Genomic DNA, 20224 nt, shown 5'->3' on the forward strand with positions numbered 1-20224 from the left:
TTTTTTTTTTAAAGATTTTATTTATTTATTTGACAGAGAGAGAGAGAGAGTGAGCACAAGCAGGGGGAGTGGCAGGCAGAGGCAGAGGGAGAAGCAGGCTCCCCACAGAGAAGGGGGAGCCCGATGTGGGACTCGATCCCAGGAGTCCGGGATCATGACCTGAGCCGAAGGCAGTCGCTTAACCAACTGAGCCACCCAGGCGCCCTCACCCAAATTTTATTTTATTTTATTTATTTTTTTTTTAAAGATTTTATTTATTTATTTGAGAGAGAGAGAATGAGAGAGAGCACATGAGAGGGGGCAGGGTCAGAGGGAGAAGCAGACTCCCTGCAGAACAGGGAGCCCGATGCGGGACTCGATCCAGGGACTCCAGGATCATGACCTGAGCCGAAGGCAGTCGCTTAACCAACTGAGCCACCCAGGCGCCCCCTCACCCAAATTTTAAACCACTGTAATGATCTGGGACTTTCAACATCTCTCCCAGGGCGAAAAACAAAACAATTTTCTTCACAAATGTCACCAAAGAACTCTAAATTGCCGAGCCCCATGCCCTCTTCAAAATTACTCCTGGCTCCATGAACTTTCTGAACACTGGGTGGGCGTCGGCATTCCCAAGCCTCACATAGTTCCCTGGTCAGTATCAGCATTCCTGATGTGATCTAACTTTGGCTACTCCTTTGTTTCCTTCATTGGTTTCACTGTTCCAGAAATGCTGGTATCACTGAGATCTCTGCCTTCTTTTCTTTTCTCGCTATTTACTACTTAAAGATGGTATCATCAATTACCTAAGTTTTAACTATCATAGAAAAGCCAGTAATTCTTAAATTCCCAAATTTTGCTAAGATATTAAGATATAAAGTCCTGGGGGGCAAATCGGAGGGGGAGATGAACCATGAGAGACTATGGACTCTGAGAAACAAACAGGGTTCTAGAGGGGAGGGGGTGGGGGGATGGGTTAGCCTGGTGATGGGTATTGAGGAGGGCAAGTTCTGCATGGAGCACTGGGTGTTATGCACAAACAATGAATCATGGAACACTACATCAGAAACTAACGATGTAATGTATGGTGACTAACATAACAATAAAAAAATTCAAAAAAAAAAAGAACAAAACAAAACAAAACAGAGATAAAGTCCTCTCTCCTTGGATATCCTGCTAACACATGCAACTATTAACCAATCTAGAAACCTCAAATACTTCATTTGCTGGTATTTTCCCCACTACATGTAATTGGTCACTGAATCTGAACTATTCTATTCCTGTAATATCCTCAAAAATCCATTCCCTCATTTTTATCTCTACTGTGTCCTGTTTTAGGCCTATGATACTGAATTACTAGCAGAATGAAAGAGCCTCTTAACTATGTTCTATCTCTAACTACTTCCTTCCATCCATCTATCCCTCCCAGTTCGTCCTCCATAAAGATGCCAAAATAAGCCTTCCAGAAACAATTCTGATCATCTCATCTTGGTTGTGGTTAGTTTTTGATCACTCTTATATTAGAGCAAAAATCCAGGTTTCTTAGACATAAGAGTTTCCTTAGACTAATGCACAATCTGGCTACCCCTCGAGGTTCCCAGCTAGTCACTATTTCTCACCATGATATACTATTCCCACAGTGCTGTGGTTGTAGTCTCAGGATAAACTAATCCCTTTAATACCTCAATTCCTCTGCTCCTGCTATTTCCCTCCCCACAAAAGCTCTCCATCTATCAGGCAAACTCTCATTTATCTTTTCAGACCTAACATATGCAATGCCCTATGAAGAACTTTTTTTCTCAGTTCTCCCAGCAGAATCAATGGCTTCCTTCCCACTTTGGATTCCAACAGCATTTCATACATCTTTCTACCATTCATTTACTCATAGATTCACTGAGATCCTATACACTAAAAACAAAATATCACAACTGAAGAGTTATGCTTAAGGAAGTTTTGTGTTGCCTTTGTTTGTAGTGGCCCAAACTGGACACAACTTGAATGACACCTACTAGCAAAAATGACTGACGAATATAGAAGGGATATACCATAATTCATCTAGCTATTAGAAAATGTATTAGATGTATCTCTACTGACATGGAGGATGGAAAAAGCAAGCTAGAGTGTAACATGTATGATATGATCCCATTTTTGAAACAAGTATCAAGAACATAAAAACTTGAGACAAAGGTGATACCGAGAATCCAAGCCTAAAAGAGAATGAAAATGGTAGTACCATTAATAGAGATAGGTCAAGTGAGGCAACAGGAAAAAAAAAATGAGAAGTTTGATTTTGACATGTTAAATTTAATACAGGTGATTCAGTAGTTGAGTTGGCACACTATGGCCCATGGGCCCAATCCAGCCTGAAGCCATGTTAGCAGGCTATTTAGAGAAGCAGGCTGAATAAAGAACCTGGGAAAAACCTGCACATTTAGGAAATGGAGATTTCAGATAACCATCACTACAGAGAAAGTGAAGAAAATCCATACGGTGCAGAATCATGGAATTAAAGGGAACAAAGAGTTTCAAGACAGAGGCTGTGGCGGGTACTGTGAAAAGAGTAAGTTAAAGAGGAAAAGTGAGCTGTAAGAGGAACTGAGCATCAGCTGGGCTTCGCTACTACCTGACAGAGCACCCTGGGTGCTTCATCTAGAAATGAAGAAGCTGCACAGTCTTTGCAAAGCCCTTTTTAGCCCCACTGTTCCATAAAATTTTGATCTGCACAAAGGTAGAACGCTTACAGCAAGCAGGAGTGGGAAAGTGAAGGTCATCATTTATTGTCTTATTTCAAGAACACTGGTACTACTGAGAAGAACTTAAATATATGTACATCAGAGGCAAGAGAAGTTATTTTAGTACATTTGAATTTTTGAGTCCTGTCAGAGCATGTGTATAAACTGAGATGAAGATTGAGTAGAGAGCAAATGACAAAAAAGGATAAGTGAAAGGAGGAACGAACGTGCAACAGCTTCCCAGAGGAGTGAACATGGGATCAAACTAAGGACACAGATAGAGGAGTTAGTTCTGACACACGCCAGAAGTTCTAGAGATTAAGGTCAATCAGGTGTATCACCTTACCCAATATATTCATCTTTGTTCTCCTCAGTCACCAGGATATTGGAACCTCCCAACTTCAGGTCATGCGAAGTAACCTTTCCCAAAATTTCCATGTCAACAGAAAAGTACATTTCTAAGCCACATTCTTCAATGTTGTTGTCTCTGGGTGATATAAATATATATCGACTAATTAACATGATATCTAAATTGGCTTCAAGAAAATGTCTCATTGAAAGATAAATCTTCAAACCTTATCCAGATAAGGGAATTATAAAATTCAGTATCAATAGATTCCAAATCCTTAATAGTCAGTTTTTTACTTAGCATACGCTTGTAGAATGGTAAAGAGAAACCAGTATCAATAAACTTCCCATGAAAAAGTGCCTGCCAAGAGAAATAAAAAATTTTACTTAAAAATTTATAAAACAACAATTTTCTTATTCAGAGCACAATAACAGAGAAATCATGAGGCTTCACAGGCCAAAGTAAGCACCTAAATAAGTAACCAGGATAAATCATGAAAACCAAAATATTACGTAAAATGCTAAGTATGAAACACAAATTACAGAGTTAAATGACTTCAAACACTTTGCTCCATCATGTCCTATCAATAACTGTCAATGAGGATGGTAAAAGAACAGTATCAAACCCCCACTCTTTCTAGTGTATTTTATAAACTAAATTAACCTAATTGGATGCAGAAATACAGACGGAGCCTCAGGGCTCCTGTGCATGCACCTGGCAAGACTCCTCCTCCACTCCTTTCTGACCACAGTTGCCTAAGAGATTTGCAGGACTGACCCCATTTGTCTTCACTCCTGCTCACAACAGCCAACACAAAAAAGCGCCAGACCTCCTCAGCACCCCAACTCTCACCACCAACTGCCCATCCATCTCAAAATCCAATTCCATTTCTCACACCTCCCCTAACTCCCAAAACCATCTCCCATCTCTATGCTTTTCCCTTCTGAAGCTCCTGATCCATCATTAATAAAATCCCCCATATACTCGTTCTTTGAAGATCCTTTGGCATTTTGATTTAACAAACATCTAGCATTTTTCTGAAAACTTTGCTTCCCCCCAAGTCCTCCCAAAGGGGTGCTGTTTCTCTCCCATCCCCCTCATATCACCAGGCCTGGAAGTGGGGCAGGTGTTGCTCCTCATTACTAATTCCTCCTCCCCAAACCTGCCCGTCTTAAAGCTCATGGCTTCATACTGCCCTGAGTGGCCCACGGCCCCACCCCCTGCCCGCACTTCGCTGCCATCAACCCTAGATCTCGGAGTTTCTCTTTGTTGCTTCCTCAATGCTGTGTTCTTCTACACTACCATCTTAGTTTTAGACATTTCAACATCTACAATGATGATTCTCTTACTACCCTAACTTTTTAGTCCTTTCAATAATCTTAGTCTTTCACTTAGCCTAACCATTCTCGACATCATACCTAAGATACTGTTATTAGCAAAATACAGCAATAACTGTATTCCTTCACAAACTCAATTTCAACCATCACCTAATTTTCTAGCTCACTGCCTTCTGCAGTGATATCTGCAATTTTTGACCCCACTGGGATTTAAAAAATACATAAAACCTTATCACTGTTTCTCAGCTACTCAACAAAGTTATTTCTTTCCTTATTCAGTTTTGATTCCATCATCAATCATTAATATTACTCCCATGTATACCTTCAAACCCAGCCTCTCCTCAAAGAAATTCTGGCAAAATCCAAAGCCCAGCTAAACACAACCCTTAACTTACTCCATGCCTGTGCCTGGGTATTGGAACATGCTAGAAATGCATACACAACCATGCTGACTAGTTCATGACCAACAACCTCCAGTGGGAACTTAGTGCTGCCTGATAATCATATTTCCCCACTGCACTCCCTCTCCCAGGTAACTATTATTCCTCAAATACTTTTCTCTACTCCTCACTCTGGGCTAATGATCTTGCTTTCTATTTCATGGAGGAAACAGAAGCCACCAGAAGAGAATTTTTGTGTATTCCACCACCTCTGCTCACGACGAGCATCTGAATCTATATGCTCTATTAAGTTATCTGTTACTTCTATGTGTGCCACACAGCTCTCCTACTCCAGGTCACTGCTCCCATATTCCCTCTTTGACGTCATCACATTCTTTCTTCTTACTTATCATTATCTGCATGTAAATGTTTTATTCTCCTCCCATCCTAGATACTGCCTAATTTCCCTATCACCCTTTACAGCAAACTTCCTTAAAAGATTTGTTTATATTTGTTGTCTCCATTTCTCCTTCCATTCTCTCTGGATTTCACTCCCACCAGTCAACTATTGTCCTCTACTGCTCCTGAATCTTTCCCCTGGCCAAATCAAATGGTTAATTCTAAGATCTCATCTTGCTTACCATTATCAGTGCTGGACAGGGCTGACCATCTTCCCTCGTCTTCTGGCAACTGTTCTTATTTGATTCTCCTACCTCCTCCTCCTCAGCTCTTTTGCTGGTTCCTTCTCATCAACTTGACCTGCAAATGTCCTTAAACTTCTTCTGTCCACCCTTATTCCTTAAACAATCACATAGCCCTAACCTAGCTAGATAACCCCTCATCGCCAGACTTACATACCCAACTCCCTATTCTAGTCTCCATTTGGATGTCTATAGGTTATCTTAAACTTAACAAAACAAATCCATTTTTTTTTTTCCAAATCTGAATTCTTGATTTTTCCCAACCCCCAAAATGTGCTCTTGCCACAACCCTGCCATCTTAGGAAACAGCAACTGCAACCAAACACACAGCCCATACATTTTGGCGCCATACTTGACTCTCTCACACTGTGCATCTAAGCTGCCCGAAAGTTCTGTTAGCTCTAACTACAGAATATATCCAGAATCCCAACCACTTTTCTCACTACCTCCATTGCTAGACCACTCAAGTTCAAGCCACTATCACCTCTCACCTGGATTGCTGCAAATGGTCTCCCTGTTTTTGCTGTTACTCTCCTCTGCCCCCAATTACAGTCTCTTCTACACAGCAGCCCAGTAAACTTAGTAAGAGCTAAGTCAGATCATGTTACTTAGATCGTGTCATTCCCTGCTCAAAACCCTTTAGTGAATTTCCTAGAAGTCTGACACAGTACCTTTCAACCCCATCTCCCACCAAATTCTCTCTCATACACTCTGCTCCACACATGCCATTTTTCAATCAAAAATATAATTCTACTTTGGAGCCTTTTTCTTGCTGTTCCTTATGTCTAGAATGTTATTCTCCAAGATACATGCATCATTCAGTCCCTTGCTTTCATGTTTCTGTTCATGTGTTACCCCCCAGAGAGTCCACCTCTAATCATGCCATATAAAAAAGCAACATCACTCCTTTTCCCTTGGCACATAACTTATGTGTTATTCTGTCTCCCTCTGATAGAATTTAGATCCCCGAGAGCAGGGACTGTGTCTTTTTATTATGGTCTCATCTCTGTAATATTATGATGCCATAGTAGGTGCTCAATAAATATTTGCTGAGTGAGCAGACAGAAAGTACAAATAAATACAAACACTTCTGAAAAGACAATAGCCCCACAAGAGTTTCTGCTAAGCTCTGAAAATTCCCAAAACATCAGTCAAGTGCAACTGTTATACAACTCAGGTTTTCCTTTTAGCAGAAGTAGTCACACCATAATTAAGCTTTAATTTATAAAATGAAAGGACTTTTAAAGACTAATTGGCTACATCAATAATCATTATATTCATAATCTTGATTTCATACAGGTACTCAAAAAATATGGTACTCTCCTTTCTAGGCAAACTTCCTTGGTAACAAACTTTGTGAATATACACAACCAAGGATAACATGGATCATTTTTTTAAGTCTTCTCCAAAATACTTTTGAAATAAGCAAGTTTAAATAAATAAATGAATAAATAAATAAAGGAAAATAAGGACTTACCATAGCAATAAAGCGACCAATAAAACAGAAGTATGAAAGATGGTCTGGGTTAATGGTTGATGCTGGATTTATTTGTAGACAATAGTTGTTCTTGCCAGCATACTCAAACAAGCAATACATAGGGTTCAAAACTTCATGTGAAAGCAAGAAAAACCATTCTCTAAAAGAAAGTAAGATTTTTTTTTTTTTAGCATTCATACACACATGAATTTAAAAACAAATCTTAAATACACCCATGCACACATCATCTCTGCTCAACAGCCTTTAATAACTCCGCTGCCCAATTTCTCAGCCCTCCAGTTAAGTCTTCTTATGATCGGACCCTCCGCTCAGTTACCTGCAGTTCCTATGATGCCAAACTACAAACTCAGTGCTATTCACAGATAACATGCTTATTTCTATGCCATACTTTTCTTTGGGTATGTCTCCTCTGTGTCAACTCAGCCTATGTAGGTGCCACTTTTGCTTTCAGTCCAACTGAGATTCATCCCACTTCAATTTTCTGAAGCAACTTTCAGCATATTTATTTGTATCAATCACTGAATACTCTGTGGTACTGTGATAAAACCACAATATTATTCATTTTCCTGTACATGACCTGCCCATCCACCAGACTAGAAACTCCTCAAAAGCAAAAGCCATGTCTTCATATATATTTTTGTATCCTTAACTCACAGGCATTCTAGGATCTATATGCAATAGGTTTTAGTAAGTATCTGCTGGTGATACTGACCTACACAGCACTGCTGCTATGGGACAGTTTTAGTTTTGTTGCCAACATATTACAAATGGAACTAAAATTAAAAACATGAAATCTTTAAATGTGATTAGCATTCTCTAACTTATTACCACCTATTTTGCCTCACTTATCAAAGTCTAATGATGAAATCCAACTAGATAAAAGATTAATAATTCATATCACAAAATAAACCCAATCTGCAAGACTCTCTTCAACAGCAATTTCTTCTAAAGCAGGGTTCCAACTCAAATGCTTACAGTGATCAGTACACGTGGCTTCCTTCTCTGCATGGGCCTCACATTTTCTACTCAGCCACAATCCCCCATTCTTCATTGTATCCCTGATAAAAGTTATTACCAATTTTAAGAAAGAATTCTTTCTAGGCAGACAATCATTATCCTTAGATGACAGCGCAGTGGTGGGCACAGAGTGGAAAAGAGTGTTATCTATCCTACAGGGCTGAATCAGCTATGTAGATTCAGCCAATTGATGCCATGTGAGAAGGTGGGAACGTGGGTCTAGGGTTTTTAAAGAGAAGCCAGAAATCTTGATTCTTAAGCATAATCTACTGATTTTCTTTAATGCTGTCAAATAACTGAAAAAAATTTAAAATCACAATGGGAGCCATTACTAGGCAGGCTAAATCTGGCCTGGAAGCCCATTTACAAAAGCTTTTTCTAAAGCTTTAAAAATATAATCTCAGAAACTGCCTGATCGGTAGAGAAGGGAGTCTTCCCCTAAACAAAATCAACTAAGAAATGATAAACACCAATTCACAAAACTAAATCCAGTCCCAAAGTAGTAGTGGAACCAAGTGACTTCCCACTGTGACAAGGCTGAGGTAAAACATGCCCCCAGGGGAAAGGACTGACAGATCTGTGAGAATGTGTTTACATACACAAAAAAAACTAGAAATAAACTTTCTAGTTGCTGCAGATCACTTTTAGCAAATAGCAGCCCAGAGAAAACTGAATACATTCAAAAGAAGAATGCCTATAACATGGTATCTGACCTATATACGCTGACACTAAAAGAAAAGAAGGAAAAATTCTAACTAAAAAGAGGTGGATGAGTTCACTTTCAACATATCCTTTTCTATGCTCTCAAATAAACTAAAGAGATACTAGAGGTTGAAAAAATTATGAGACAACAGATGAGCTAGCAGAGCCTAGAGAAGAAAATGAAGAAAACAGTAAAGCCACTAATGAAGAAAAATCACATTAGAAGCAACAAAATGTAGGGCAGTACTGCATACAGTGACATGAGGATAGGTTTGAGAAAATCAAAACAAAATGGAAAAGCACAAAGATAAAAATCAGAGAAAAGATGACTGACATGTAAGACTGACACAGAAGATTCCACATACCCATGATTGATGTTCCTGAAGAAAAATGGAACAAATGGAACAGAAAAAATATTCAAAGACATAATAGAAGAAAATTTCCCTTAAATTAAGAAAGATCTTAATATGTTCCTAAGAAAAGATATAAAACAATCAACAATGAAATTAATGAACTTCAAGGAAAAGGACTGTGTGGGCATCCAAAGGAAAAACAAGTTTCCTACAAGGGGCTTGCCTTCCACTTCACATGCTATAACATTCAGTGCTAGAAGACAGTGAAACAATGTCTACAGGGTAGTGGAGAAACTAGTGTTGCATAAGAATTTATATCTAGTGAAGTTGTTTATATACAAAAGCAACAGAAAACACATTTTCAAACATGCAAAACTAAAGGAGTATATCACCCTTGTGAACTCCTGAATAAACCAAAACATGAATATGTGAATCAAAATTAAGAATTTGGGAGTAAGAAAATCATGGTATGGAGTAACTGAGTATGTGCATTAAAACCCTCAAAACATAAAACTAAACGCAAACAGCTGAGGTAACTATGAGTACAGACAAGCATATGAATGTTATAAAGTCAGACACTGTAAAAAATAAAACCATATTTTATTTCTAAGGTAGCTCTTTCTTTTTAATGTCTGAACATTCCTGAAACTGAGATAAATCACAATAGACGTGATATGAACATTTATTGTGATAGGCAGTGTTTCTTTTCTGAAAAAGCTTAATAATGCACTGGAGAAGAAAATATGCTAATTAAGCCAAACCTCAGATAATCCCACATATATGCTCCCACCTATCTCTTTTTGCCCACTGTACTAAAATTGTGATTTTGTAATTCTGTACACCTCTGAAATATTAGTTTAAAATTTTTTTCCTATGAAAAGCAGGTTTAATTCTTTTAAAAGATTTAATGAAAGTGTTCTGGTAAAAAATAAATTGTTGTCAAATTAGGTTTGGGCAAAACAAAAATTTTTAAAGTTGTTCATTAAAAAAATTAAAAATTAAAAGGATTTCCCACTCATATTGCTCCACATTTTCCACTGTTAACAATGTATTTAATGAATGTGAAGGACTATTCTCAAAAGGACTCAGATTGGATTAAAACACAAACATAAAACCAACATACACTGTTATAATAACAAAAATTAAGAAACAACCTTATGCATGCTGATCCATTAATTAAGGTATCTACATACAATGCAATATTATGCAGTCATTAAATAAGAGTATTAGCACCATTAAATAAAGGAGAGTATTATTAGCTCTATATAGAATATGAAAAATGTCCATGAGATATGAAACGATAAAATGAAGTTGCTATATTGTACATATTGTATGATCAATTCTGTTTAAAAAAATAGCAAATGTGTACTATATCACACATACATAAAATTTATACATATGCAGAGAAAATGTATAGGATAACCAAGACAGTAATAATAACACCTCTAGAATTGTGCTAATATTTTAATTTTTGTTTTTAAAAATAACTCTGGATTGCTATTGAAGAAATGTATCTTTTCAAGAATACATCCACTGCATACAATGGAGACATACTTATTTCAAAGCAGATGTGTTTTTATTTTACCTTGCTAGACCACCATAATCAAGTCCTTCTTCTCCTCTAAATATTACATATAATCGCCTTCTCAAGTCATAAGGTTTTAATGCCATAATCTAATTAAAAACAAAAACATGGATACTTAAAACACTCATATACAGCATTAAGTTTCTTCCAAAACAATTCAATTTAAATTTCATCTGCATTTCCAAAATTACACATTTCCTTATCTCATACAACAATGCTTTTAACTCGAGATCAACTGATGTGTTCCACAAACTTACTCTATTAAGCTTTCCGTGATTCACCTTCTAAAATCTCTTTCCCCTCTTCTACTATTAAATGGTAGTTCTACTTTGGGTTAGTGGCAAGAGAGGAAGAGTGACACAGAAAGCTTTTAAGTTTAGAAAATATTCCTTCCCTTGTTGCTCCCCAAATTTTACCAAAATCTTGTAAAAGGTGACTTATAAATTTTTCTAACTAGCAACATTTGATGAGAAGCAAAAGAGCTTGTTCTGGGTCCTGCTTATACCACATATACCATTTCTCAGTAGGAAACGAACTCAGCTAAAGCAAAGAATTTATACAATATGTATACCCAATTTTCACAATCCTTAATGGCTTACATGAGGATTCTAGCAAACAGGCTTTACTTTTGGATAACAATGAATTACTTCCACCACACGTGGCAAAACCAAAGCCAAGACCGGCATGTCTGGGTGACAGCACAGCTCACCAGCAGGACTTCGCCTCATAGGCAGTCACGCACATCAAACAGACCATGGTTCTCCCCACACCAGAGGACAAAGCAAAATAAAGTTTTTCATGAATCTGGATGTACACTTACTATAAGAAAGCTCAAATAGAGCTTAGAACAAGCTAAGAATTTATTAACTCAAACCAAAAAATGTTTTGATAATAGCTGCATTAAGTATCTTGCCCGAATTCCAACAGCTAGTAAAATTAAGCTAGGATATGAACATCTCTGATTTTGGAGTGCTATTTCATTTTGGCTTGTTTATGTAAAAGTCCCTATGTACCGGGACGCCTGGGTGGCTCAGTCGGTTGAACGTCTGCCTTCGGCTCAGGTCATGATCCCAGGGTCCTGGGATCGAGTCCCACATCGGGCTCCTTGCTCATCGGGGAGCCTGCTTCTCCCTCTGCCTGCTGCCTCCCCTGCTTGTGCTCTCTCTCTCTCTGACAAATAAATAAATAAAATCTTAAAAAAAAAAAAAAAAGTCCCTATGTACCTGTATACACAGGGACTTTCAGTTCATCATTGTAATACTTTGGCGGGGGGGGCAGGAATGAGAAGACTTTTATGAAAAATTCTCCACATCATCAGAAAAAAAGAACTGATAATATTTTGATTTTTTATCTTTAAATATTCTGCAGATGATTCAGGAAAGGCAGACATATTACATTTATTCATTCACCAAATGTTTACTGAATACCTACTATGTGCGAGGCACTATTCTAGGTACTAAGCATAACAGCAGTAAATGAAGTAGTTTGTGCTCCCATGGAGCTTACCTTCTAGTAAGGGAGACAAATAAAATGGGTCAGGTGGTGCTAAGTGTTACTGAAAATAATACATAAAGGGCTAGAATGGGACTACGAGGGAGGTGAGCAGGGATTCCCATCTTGACTAGTGTGCTCAGTCGAGGTCTCTCTGAGATCTTAACCTTTAAAACTGAAACCTACAGGAGGTAAGAATGAACATCAGGATTACTGAAGGGATGGATACTTACATGGAATAGAGTATCTATACTGATTTAATTTTAATTTGGTTGTATTATCAAGACTTGTTTGAGTTAATGAAGTCTTAGAAAAGTGCCAAAACGTGTCATCTTGTTCCAGAAACTGTTTAAGCTTCATTTAAAATGGACATAATGGGGGTGCCTGGGTGGCTCAGTCGTTAAGCGTCTGCCTTCGGCTCAGGTCATGATCCCAGGGTCCTGGGATCGAGCCCCGCATCGGGCTCCCTGCTCGGCGGGAAGCCTGCTTCTCCCTCTCCCACTTCCCCTGCTTGTGTTCCCTCTCTCGCTATTTCTCTGTCAGATAAATAAATAAAATCTTTTAAAAAAATAAAATAAAAAAATAAAACGGACATAATGATAAGAGTTATCACAAAGGGATGTTGTGAGGATGAATGAAATGAAATGATACCTGTAAGATGCCAGCGCCAAGCATATGGCAATCACTCAACACATGATGGGGTTTATTATGACTATTATTATAATGGACACTCAGTAAGTGGCAGTCGTGGTTTAAAATTTCTAAACCCTAACTCCCTTAATATATATACAGGATATAATCAGACAAGTTGAACTGTTTATTCTGATAAAATCTTCCTTACCTGTTGGAAGGAATCTTCGAACAGTGTCTGCCGGGATACATTGATCTTTACATGACTGGGTAGTGCATTAGACTAAAAACAAAAATAATATCGTGATATCATGTAAGCTGTAGTATAGGTATAGTATAAAGATAAGACTAAATGATTATGAACATAAGATTTATTTACCACTGTAGTACCTGGCACAAATAACGAAAGTGAGCAAGTTTCCACCTAAAGCTGCGTTCGTAAGCAATCTGTGGACCACCTTTAGTTCTAAAGAAAAAAAAAAGAAACCACATATTAATTCAAAATAAAATTGGATATGTAATATTCAGTATGAAACTGGAGTATACCAGAGTCCTACAAATGACCACAGGAAAGTTATTTGCTGGGAGAGAAGATACATTTGGTGGGCCAAGAGGCTTGCACAATGAGGACACACACAAAGAGTGAGATTGTATGTATGTATGGGTCTTTTGTAAAGAAGTTAGTTAAATGAAATATTAAAGTCTATTACTATTAAAAAAACAAAACCTTTGATAATACTTCAATCTAAGGAGGATAGAAGCTCTAGACAGAAGAGACAGGGAAGGAAATTCTACCACAACTTAAACCTAATCTCAAACTGAAAGAAACATTGCTGAGACAGTATGCAAAGCAAAAGCAATTTCTAAGAATAAGTGACATCCAGGTCACACGGCTCAACTGATCAGTGAGGGAAGAGGCAGAATGGGTGGCACGGAGGGATAGGTTCAATTCACACTGAGAAGGCCTGAGGCTTCCGCCTTTTGAGGGAGAGCCTAAGATACAAGCACAAAGAACTTTCATGATCTTAGGGAACATTTTGGAATGGATGGAAAATGTTCTCTTATGTTGTTAGGTTCAAGTGAATTCATTGAACAAATATTTGTGAAATATATAGTATTACCTGACATTCTTCTAACCAATGAGAGTGTTATTTGTTAATAAAACAGGTAATAACCCTGTTTTTGTGGAGGTTATATACCAGTGAAGGGGACAGACAAGAAACAATAAGTAAACCATCTATGAAGTGTGTTAGAAGGGGATAAACATTTTATCACTCCTGCTCCTCAAAAAGGAAAAAGAGAGAGAGAGAGAGAAAGGCAGTGTAAAAAAGATATGGAGTGGTATAGGGAGAAGTTTAAAATTCTGAAATGGGTGAACAGCGTTGAGTTCACAGACAAATTAATATTTGACCAAAAACATGGAGGGCATTAAGTCATGTACATATTTGGGGAAAGAGCAGAATAAAAGCTAAGACCCAGAGGTAAAAGCCCAGGTGCTTGAGGCATAGCTAGGGGGCCCGTGAAGCTGAAGCAGAATGAATGAGGGGAGAAAACAGAGATGAAATTGAAGAGCTAACAGGGGTCACATTCTGTAAGGCAGTGGAAGCCACTGTGAGGACTCTCCTTTTCACTCCGAGATGGGAAATCACTGAAAAGTTTTTGTGTGAAGGAATGACTTTATACTTAATAGAAAAAAGAGAGAAAAAGTCAATCCTGTTGCTGTATGGAGAATAACATTATACGAGGTGGGGGTAGAAAGCAGAGAGACAGGGGGCGCCTGGGTGGCTCAGTTGGTTAAGCGACTGCCTTCGGCTCAGGTCATGATCCTGGAGTCCCTGGATCGAGTCCCGCATCAGGCTCCCTGCTCGGCAGGGAGTCTGCTTCTCCCTCTGACCCTCCCCCCTCTCATGTGCTCTCTCTCATTCTCTCTCTCTCAAATAAATAAATAAAATCTTTAAAAAAAGAAAAAAGAAAGCAGAGAGACAGAGGCACCACTTCAGGTGACCATGTGGTGGCAGTGGACACGGTGAGACCTAAGTGGATTCTGGACATACTCTGAAGCTGAGGTAGCTAGAAATGTATTGTGTCAAACGCTCCTAAATCAAATGAGACAGGACTGCAACCAACTCCTGAATTAACAATTAACAATGTGGAGGTCACTGGTATCCTTAAAAAGTTCAGGGTCAGTGGAACTTCCTTATAGTCTGTTTGAAAGAGAAATCAGACACAGCAATGTAGAGACAATGCTTTCAGGTACTTTTCCTGTAAAGGGCAGCAATAAAAATGAATTTTCACAGAATTAATTTGAAAGGTAAAATGCTGTGCTTTTGTTTATTTGTTTTTAATCGAGGAGAAACAGCAGCTGAGGAGGAATAATTCAGTAGAAGAAGAAAAACTGACGATGGAGGATAGAAAGATGGTAACTGCTGGAGCAACTAAATGGGAAAGAGGGGGCAAGATCTAGAGTGCCAGCAAAGGGACTGGCCTTTGATAGGAACAATGATAGTTCACCCATAGGATCAAGAAGGAAGACAGATGCTGGGAGGTGGGCAGATGTGACAGTAGGAATTTGCAAAAAACAAAAAACAAAAAAAAACCCCTTTTATGGTTGTTTCTATTTTCTTAGTGATGCAAAGATATCACACCTCAGAGTAAGGATGAAGGTGAGCTCTGTTTTAAGATACTTTTATCTGGAAAATTCAAATGTGTTAACATCTCATTCCTTCATGAATTACAGTAGCATGATGGGCAGTTAAGAGCACAGTTCTCTGTGAACAGACTGCCTTGGTCTAAAACCAGCTCTATTCCCTTCCGTCTGGTTTTGCGTAAGTTAGCTATGCTCCCTAAGCCTCAGTTTCTGCACTGAAAAATGGAAAATAATAGTATCTATTTAAGGTTGTTTGGAAATAAAATGAGCTAGTTTATACATTGTTCTTAGAACAATACTCTGCACATAGCAATCACGAGATAAATATTTGCTATCATTATTATTAACACATTATGTGCTACAAATTCATTCTGTAGTAATGTAAAGCAAAGATGGGTATACCGGGCTCTTACTTATATAGGTTTTCTTGATCCACAAAGTATAATCTGTTGCTAAACTTGAGGCTAAATTTTTATGTCCTCATTAAACAGCATTTAAGAACTTCAGGTTTTCACTTACACAGATGACTTCCCATTGCGAGGATCTTTGAATGTTGTTGTTCTTGTATTATGATCAACAAAGTACCTAACACCTTCCCGAGTATACCTAATTTCCCAGCCTTCTGGCAAGGGTTCTTCATTCTGTAAGCTAAAAGATAAAGTTAGAGTCACAAGGTGAGTATTTTCTAGGTACTAAAAACATCCAAATCTAGGTTTACTTGATTCTATCTACAGATATATGTAAGATGACTTAACTAAGGCCACAGCACACACATACCCTTGAGTTCTGGGATCTTCCCACTGGGTTGTTTTTGTGTTATGATTCACAAAGTAAACCCTGTCAGTTGAATCCACTCTTTTTTCTAAAAAATAGAGTGAGCACAGCATTTAATGACTATTTACTATATATACCTTCAGATATTTTTACCAACAACATATCAGCTTACCCCAGCCTGGTGGCAAAGGCCCATATGGGTCATTTTCTGCAGCTAACATTGAAGCCTGATTGGAGAAAGGGTTGGAGGGAAAAATAAAAATATTACTTTAATATAAAAGCAGAGATAAACTAAATACTTGGTAGAACCACATTTTATAGTGATTTTCTAAAAAATATGATAAAGGAATGTGAATATAGTGATTTCAAGACACAAAGTACATTTAAAAATGTTATGAGTTAAGAGGAATCCATCAGTTGATAAAATCATTAGTTTTTCTAAGATGATTTAGAAATAATATATTAAGGTCAATATTTAATTTTTTAGCCCTTCTACAATAATCTGTTAGGAGTGAAATGAGACAGAAGAGCATACAGAAAGTTGTGGTGTTTAAATGAAAAATATAATTTAAAAGTACAATAATAATCACAGTTCTCTTTAAGACACACCTACTAATAAAACCAACATTAAAATCCAGTATCATCTTTATACAAGTAAATCCTTATCTTAATATTAGTATTCTTTTATATATTCATAAATAAAAACATTCATGCTTACATATATTATAACCCAGAAATATATTCAGAAGAAAATATAAACATTCTACTACCAATTTTAAAAGAATGATAAATATAAAAATCATCACCTGAAAAAATACATCTTAATGCATCTTGATAAATATTTTATAACCTTATAATAGATGTTGTTAATTTTACCCAATATCCATTTCCCATGCCTTCTTCCTTGACACTCAAACCATGGTTTTGTTTGAGGTAGCAATGTGTCCATCTAATATTCCATTCCCAGCCTTCCTCACAGCTGAGTTGGTAGAACGTCCAATTCTAGCCAGTGAGCACTGGCAGAAGTCCCTGGTAAGGGCATCCCTTTTCGAGTAAAAAGGCAGGGCTTGCAAGATAAAAGCCATCTGCCCTTCTCATTCCCTTTTCCCTTTCTTCCTGTCTACAATGGGGAATGAAGCCCAAAGGGCAGCAGCTCTGTATGACCGAGGTAAGCACGAAGCATGGTAGCGATGCACAAAGAATCTGGGTACCAGGTGGCATTACTAAGCCAATGTATGTGTTAGCCTGGACTTTTATCCCAGACTTGTGCTATACTTAGATAATTACACCTCAACCTGTTTAAGGATGTTCTATGCAGGAGAACACACTTCTACTACATCCCTATGACCTAATTCTGCTGTTTCCCCAAGGTTTTCACATACACAGCTAAGTTGACCCAGAACAAAAGCACACAGTACATAATTTCTTGTTTACTATATACAGCTAAACAACGAAACCTTACTACAGATTTCTGTACAAGTTACCAAAGAACCAGCAATTGGTGGCAGTAGGAGATGCTATGTAGGCTGGGTTGGCCCACTCCCTCTATGCTGGCTACAGAATACCAGGAGAATGGGTCAACCTGCAAATGAGAACTTATTATTTAACCTCTGAAGAAAATGGAGCTGAAAGAGCCAGCCTGAGGCAAGATAATGAAAAAAGAGTTATTTAAGTTTTCTTTTTGTGTCTTTCCTAATTCCTCCCTATCTGCTAGCCTCTACGTTTTGGGTTTTCAAGTTGATTCAAAACACTCTCTAGAGATGCCCAGTACTTAAAATTTGTATTTTCCACTTCCTGTGATCAAACCTATTTAACCAAGGTTTCCCTCTACCTCCTGTCGTCTTTTTTTTTTTAAGACTTTATTTATTGATTTGACAGAGAGAGACAGAGCGAGAGGGAACACAAGCAGGGGGAGTGGGAGAGGGAGAAGCAGGCTTCCCGCCGAGCAGGGAGCCTGATGTGGGGCTTGATCCCAGGACCCTGGGATCATGACCTGAGCCAAAGGCAGACGCTTAATGACTGAGCCACCAGGACGCCCCTACCCCCCATCTTCTTGTGGATGTTTGCTTATGGCAATAAATGGACCATCAATTGGTCAAATTTTCAGATAGCATTAGATTTTTCGGACAAAACTATCTCCACATGAAAGTGCTGTTTCTGAGAATCTGGGATGGGAATCAGAACATCTGGAAAATGGCAATCCTGGTCTTAAGTAAGTTAACCAGTTTTGTTTAAAGCAAACAAAATGATTCCAATTAAAGGCAGAGAACTGGGAATTAGGAAAGACAAATTATTTCATCAAGAAATTTCACTTACGAAACTACCACTTAATAAAGACAAAAACTGTACTTATGTTAGTAAAGTAGAATGAAAAAAAAACTTAAAGTATGTATGTATATCAGAAATAATTATTATTTATTAAAGAGTAAATAAAAAATACCTTGCAGTGCAGTCTATAACATTTCAAAATCACCAAAGCAGAAAAGAGCAAATGCCTGGAGGAAGAGTTGTACTGACATCTCACAATCTGCTCTTACCGAATAGAGGTATCGCTGGTTGAACTGCTGCATCGCTCCCTGCAACTGGTTCCGCTGAGACTGCCACTGCTCAAAGTTGCGGACAGACTCCATGGTGGGCCGCTGCCAGGTGGTTGTTCTGGTGTTATGATCCACGTAATAAACTCTGCCGCGATCATCAACTCTTCTTTCCCAACTACCACCAACAAAGTAAGCATGAATAAAAATTGAACAGAAACTGGAAAGTATTTAGTTAACAGTTCACTCATATAATCTAAAAATCAGAGACACGACAATGTAACTGTAAAATTTTGAATATGTAACTTGCTTTTTTTAGCTAAATTGCCTTCCCATTCTACCACTACATTATTTCTAAGAACTGTCTAAAAAAGGGGCCAAAGACTGAATAGTCTCCATATCAATCTGACTACCCTCTCTCTTTATCTGGTTAAGAAGCTACTGAGTGCTCACTGTACACCTAGTGATCTGCCCCTCCAGCCACTGCCCAAGTTCAGGGCTGTAACTCAACTCTTAACGGGTCTTTAACTTTCCTGCTGTTATCCGGCTGAACACAAGTGCAGATTCAGTCATGTCATTCCACCCATCACAGCTCTCTCGCACGGCATTAAAAATGAATCCATTCACCATTTCAGCCTCATCTCCCCTGAGCCTTTTCAAGGGACCTACACGAGAGCCAAATCAACTCACTTGCTGGTCCCAAGTGTGTATGTTTCACTTTGTCATCTCTTTGTTTGAATATTCCCTCAAAACAAAATGCCCTTTCCTATTTCGCCACCAACTGAAGTTCGCTCCATCCTCCCAGGTTCAGATAACCGTTAAGTCAATTTGTGCCATTAACTTAGTTATGTAGCTTATTCGAGGGACAAGGCAAGCCTAGAGTTCTCCTACTTACCCCCATCTCAGCTCCCTCACAAACACTTCTTCTCTGTGCCATTAACTCATACAATGATTTAAGAATCCTTTCAGCAACCAATCTCACAAAAATAATATTACTTGTTTTGAATTTTCTGGACTTGGACTGTGTTTTATATTGGTGGACTTTAAGTTACATCTGGAAGGACAGATACTCTGAGTGTGTAGCAAAGACAATAAGGAAAATATTGCAGGTACAGGCAGAGTGGGTTTTTTTTGGTATGTACGTATGTATGTATGTATTTAAAAGATTTTGTTTATTTATTTGAGAGAGAGAGAGAGAGACCACAAACGGAGGGGGAGGGGCAAAGGGAGAAGCAGGCTCCCCATGAGCAGGGAGCCCAATGCAGGGCTCGATCCCAGGACCTCAAGATCATGACCTGAGCCGAAGGCAGATGCCTAACTGACTGAGCCACCCAGGTGCCCCTCAGATAGAGTGTTTGAGAAGAATATAAATAATAGGGATGCCTGGCTCAGTCAGTTAAGCGTCTGCCTTCGGCTCAGGTCATGATCCTGGGGTCCTGGGATAGAGCCCCACATCGGGCTCCCTACTCAGTGGGGAGCCTGCTTCTCCCTCTACCTGCTGCTCCCCCTGCCTGT

General features: G+C 38.5%; 1 protein-coding gene across 6 annotated transcripts in view; it reads right to left on the reverse strand.

Moving 5' to 3' along the window:
• WWP1 (WW domain containing E3 ubiquitin protein ligase 1) overlaps positions 1-20224 on the reverse strand; it is a 114801-nt gene that overhangs the window by 16604 nt on the left and 77973 nt on the right. For all 6 annotated transcript variants that reach the window (XM_078072249.1, XM_078072251.1, XM_078072252.1 and 3 more), the window contains 10 exons: positions 18713-18887; positions 16348-16402; positions 16179-16263; positions 15921-16049; positions 13145-13220; positions 12966-13037; positions 10634-10722; positions 6956-7115; positions 3287-3420; positions 3058-3198 (listed from right to left, as the gene is read on the reverse strand). In XM_078072249.1, coding sequence (XP_077928375.1) covers positions 3058-3198; positions 3287-3420; positions 6956-7115; positions 10634-10722; positions 12966-13037; positions 13145-13220; positions 15921-16049; positions 16179-16263; positions 16348-16402; positions 18713-18887 — 1116 coding nt within the window. The remainder of the gene's footprint in view (positions 1-3057; positions 3199-3286; positions 3421-6955; positions 7116-10633; positions 10723-12965; positions 13038-13144; positions 13221-15920; positions 16050-16178; positions 16264-16347; positions 16403-18712; positions 18888-20224) is intronic.

This window comes from Halichoerus grypus, chromosome 5 (assembly GCF_964656455.1).
Source record: "Halichoerus grypus chromosome 5, mHalGry1.hap1.1, whole genome shotgun sequence".
Lineage (NCBI taxonomy): Eukaryota > Metazoa > Chordata > Mammalia > Carnivora > Phocidae > Halichoerus > Halichoerus grypus.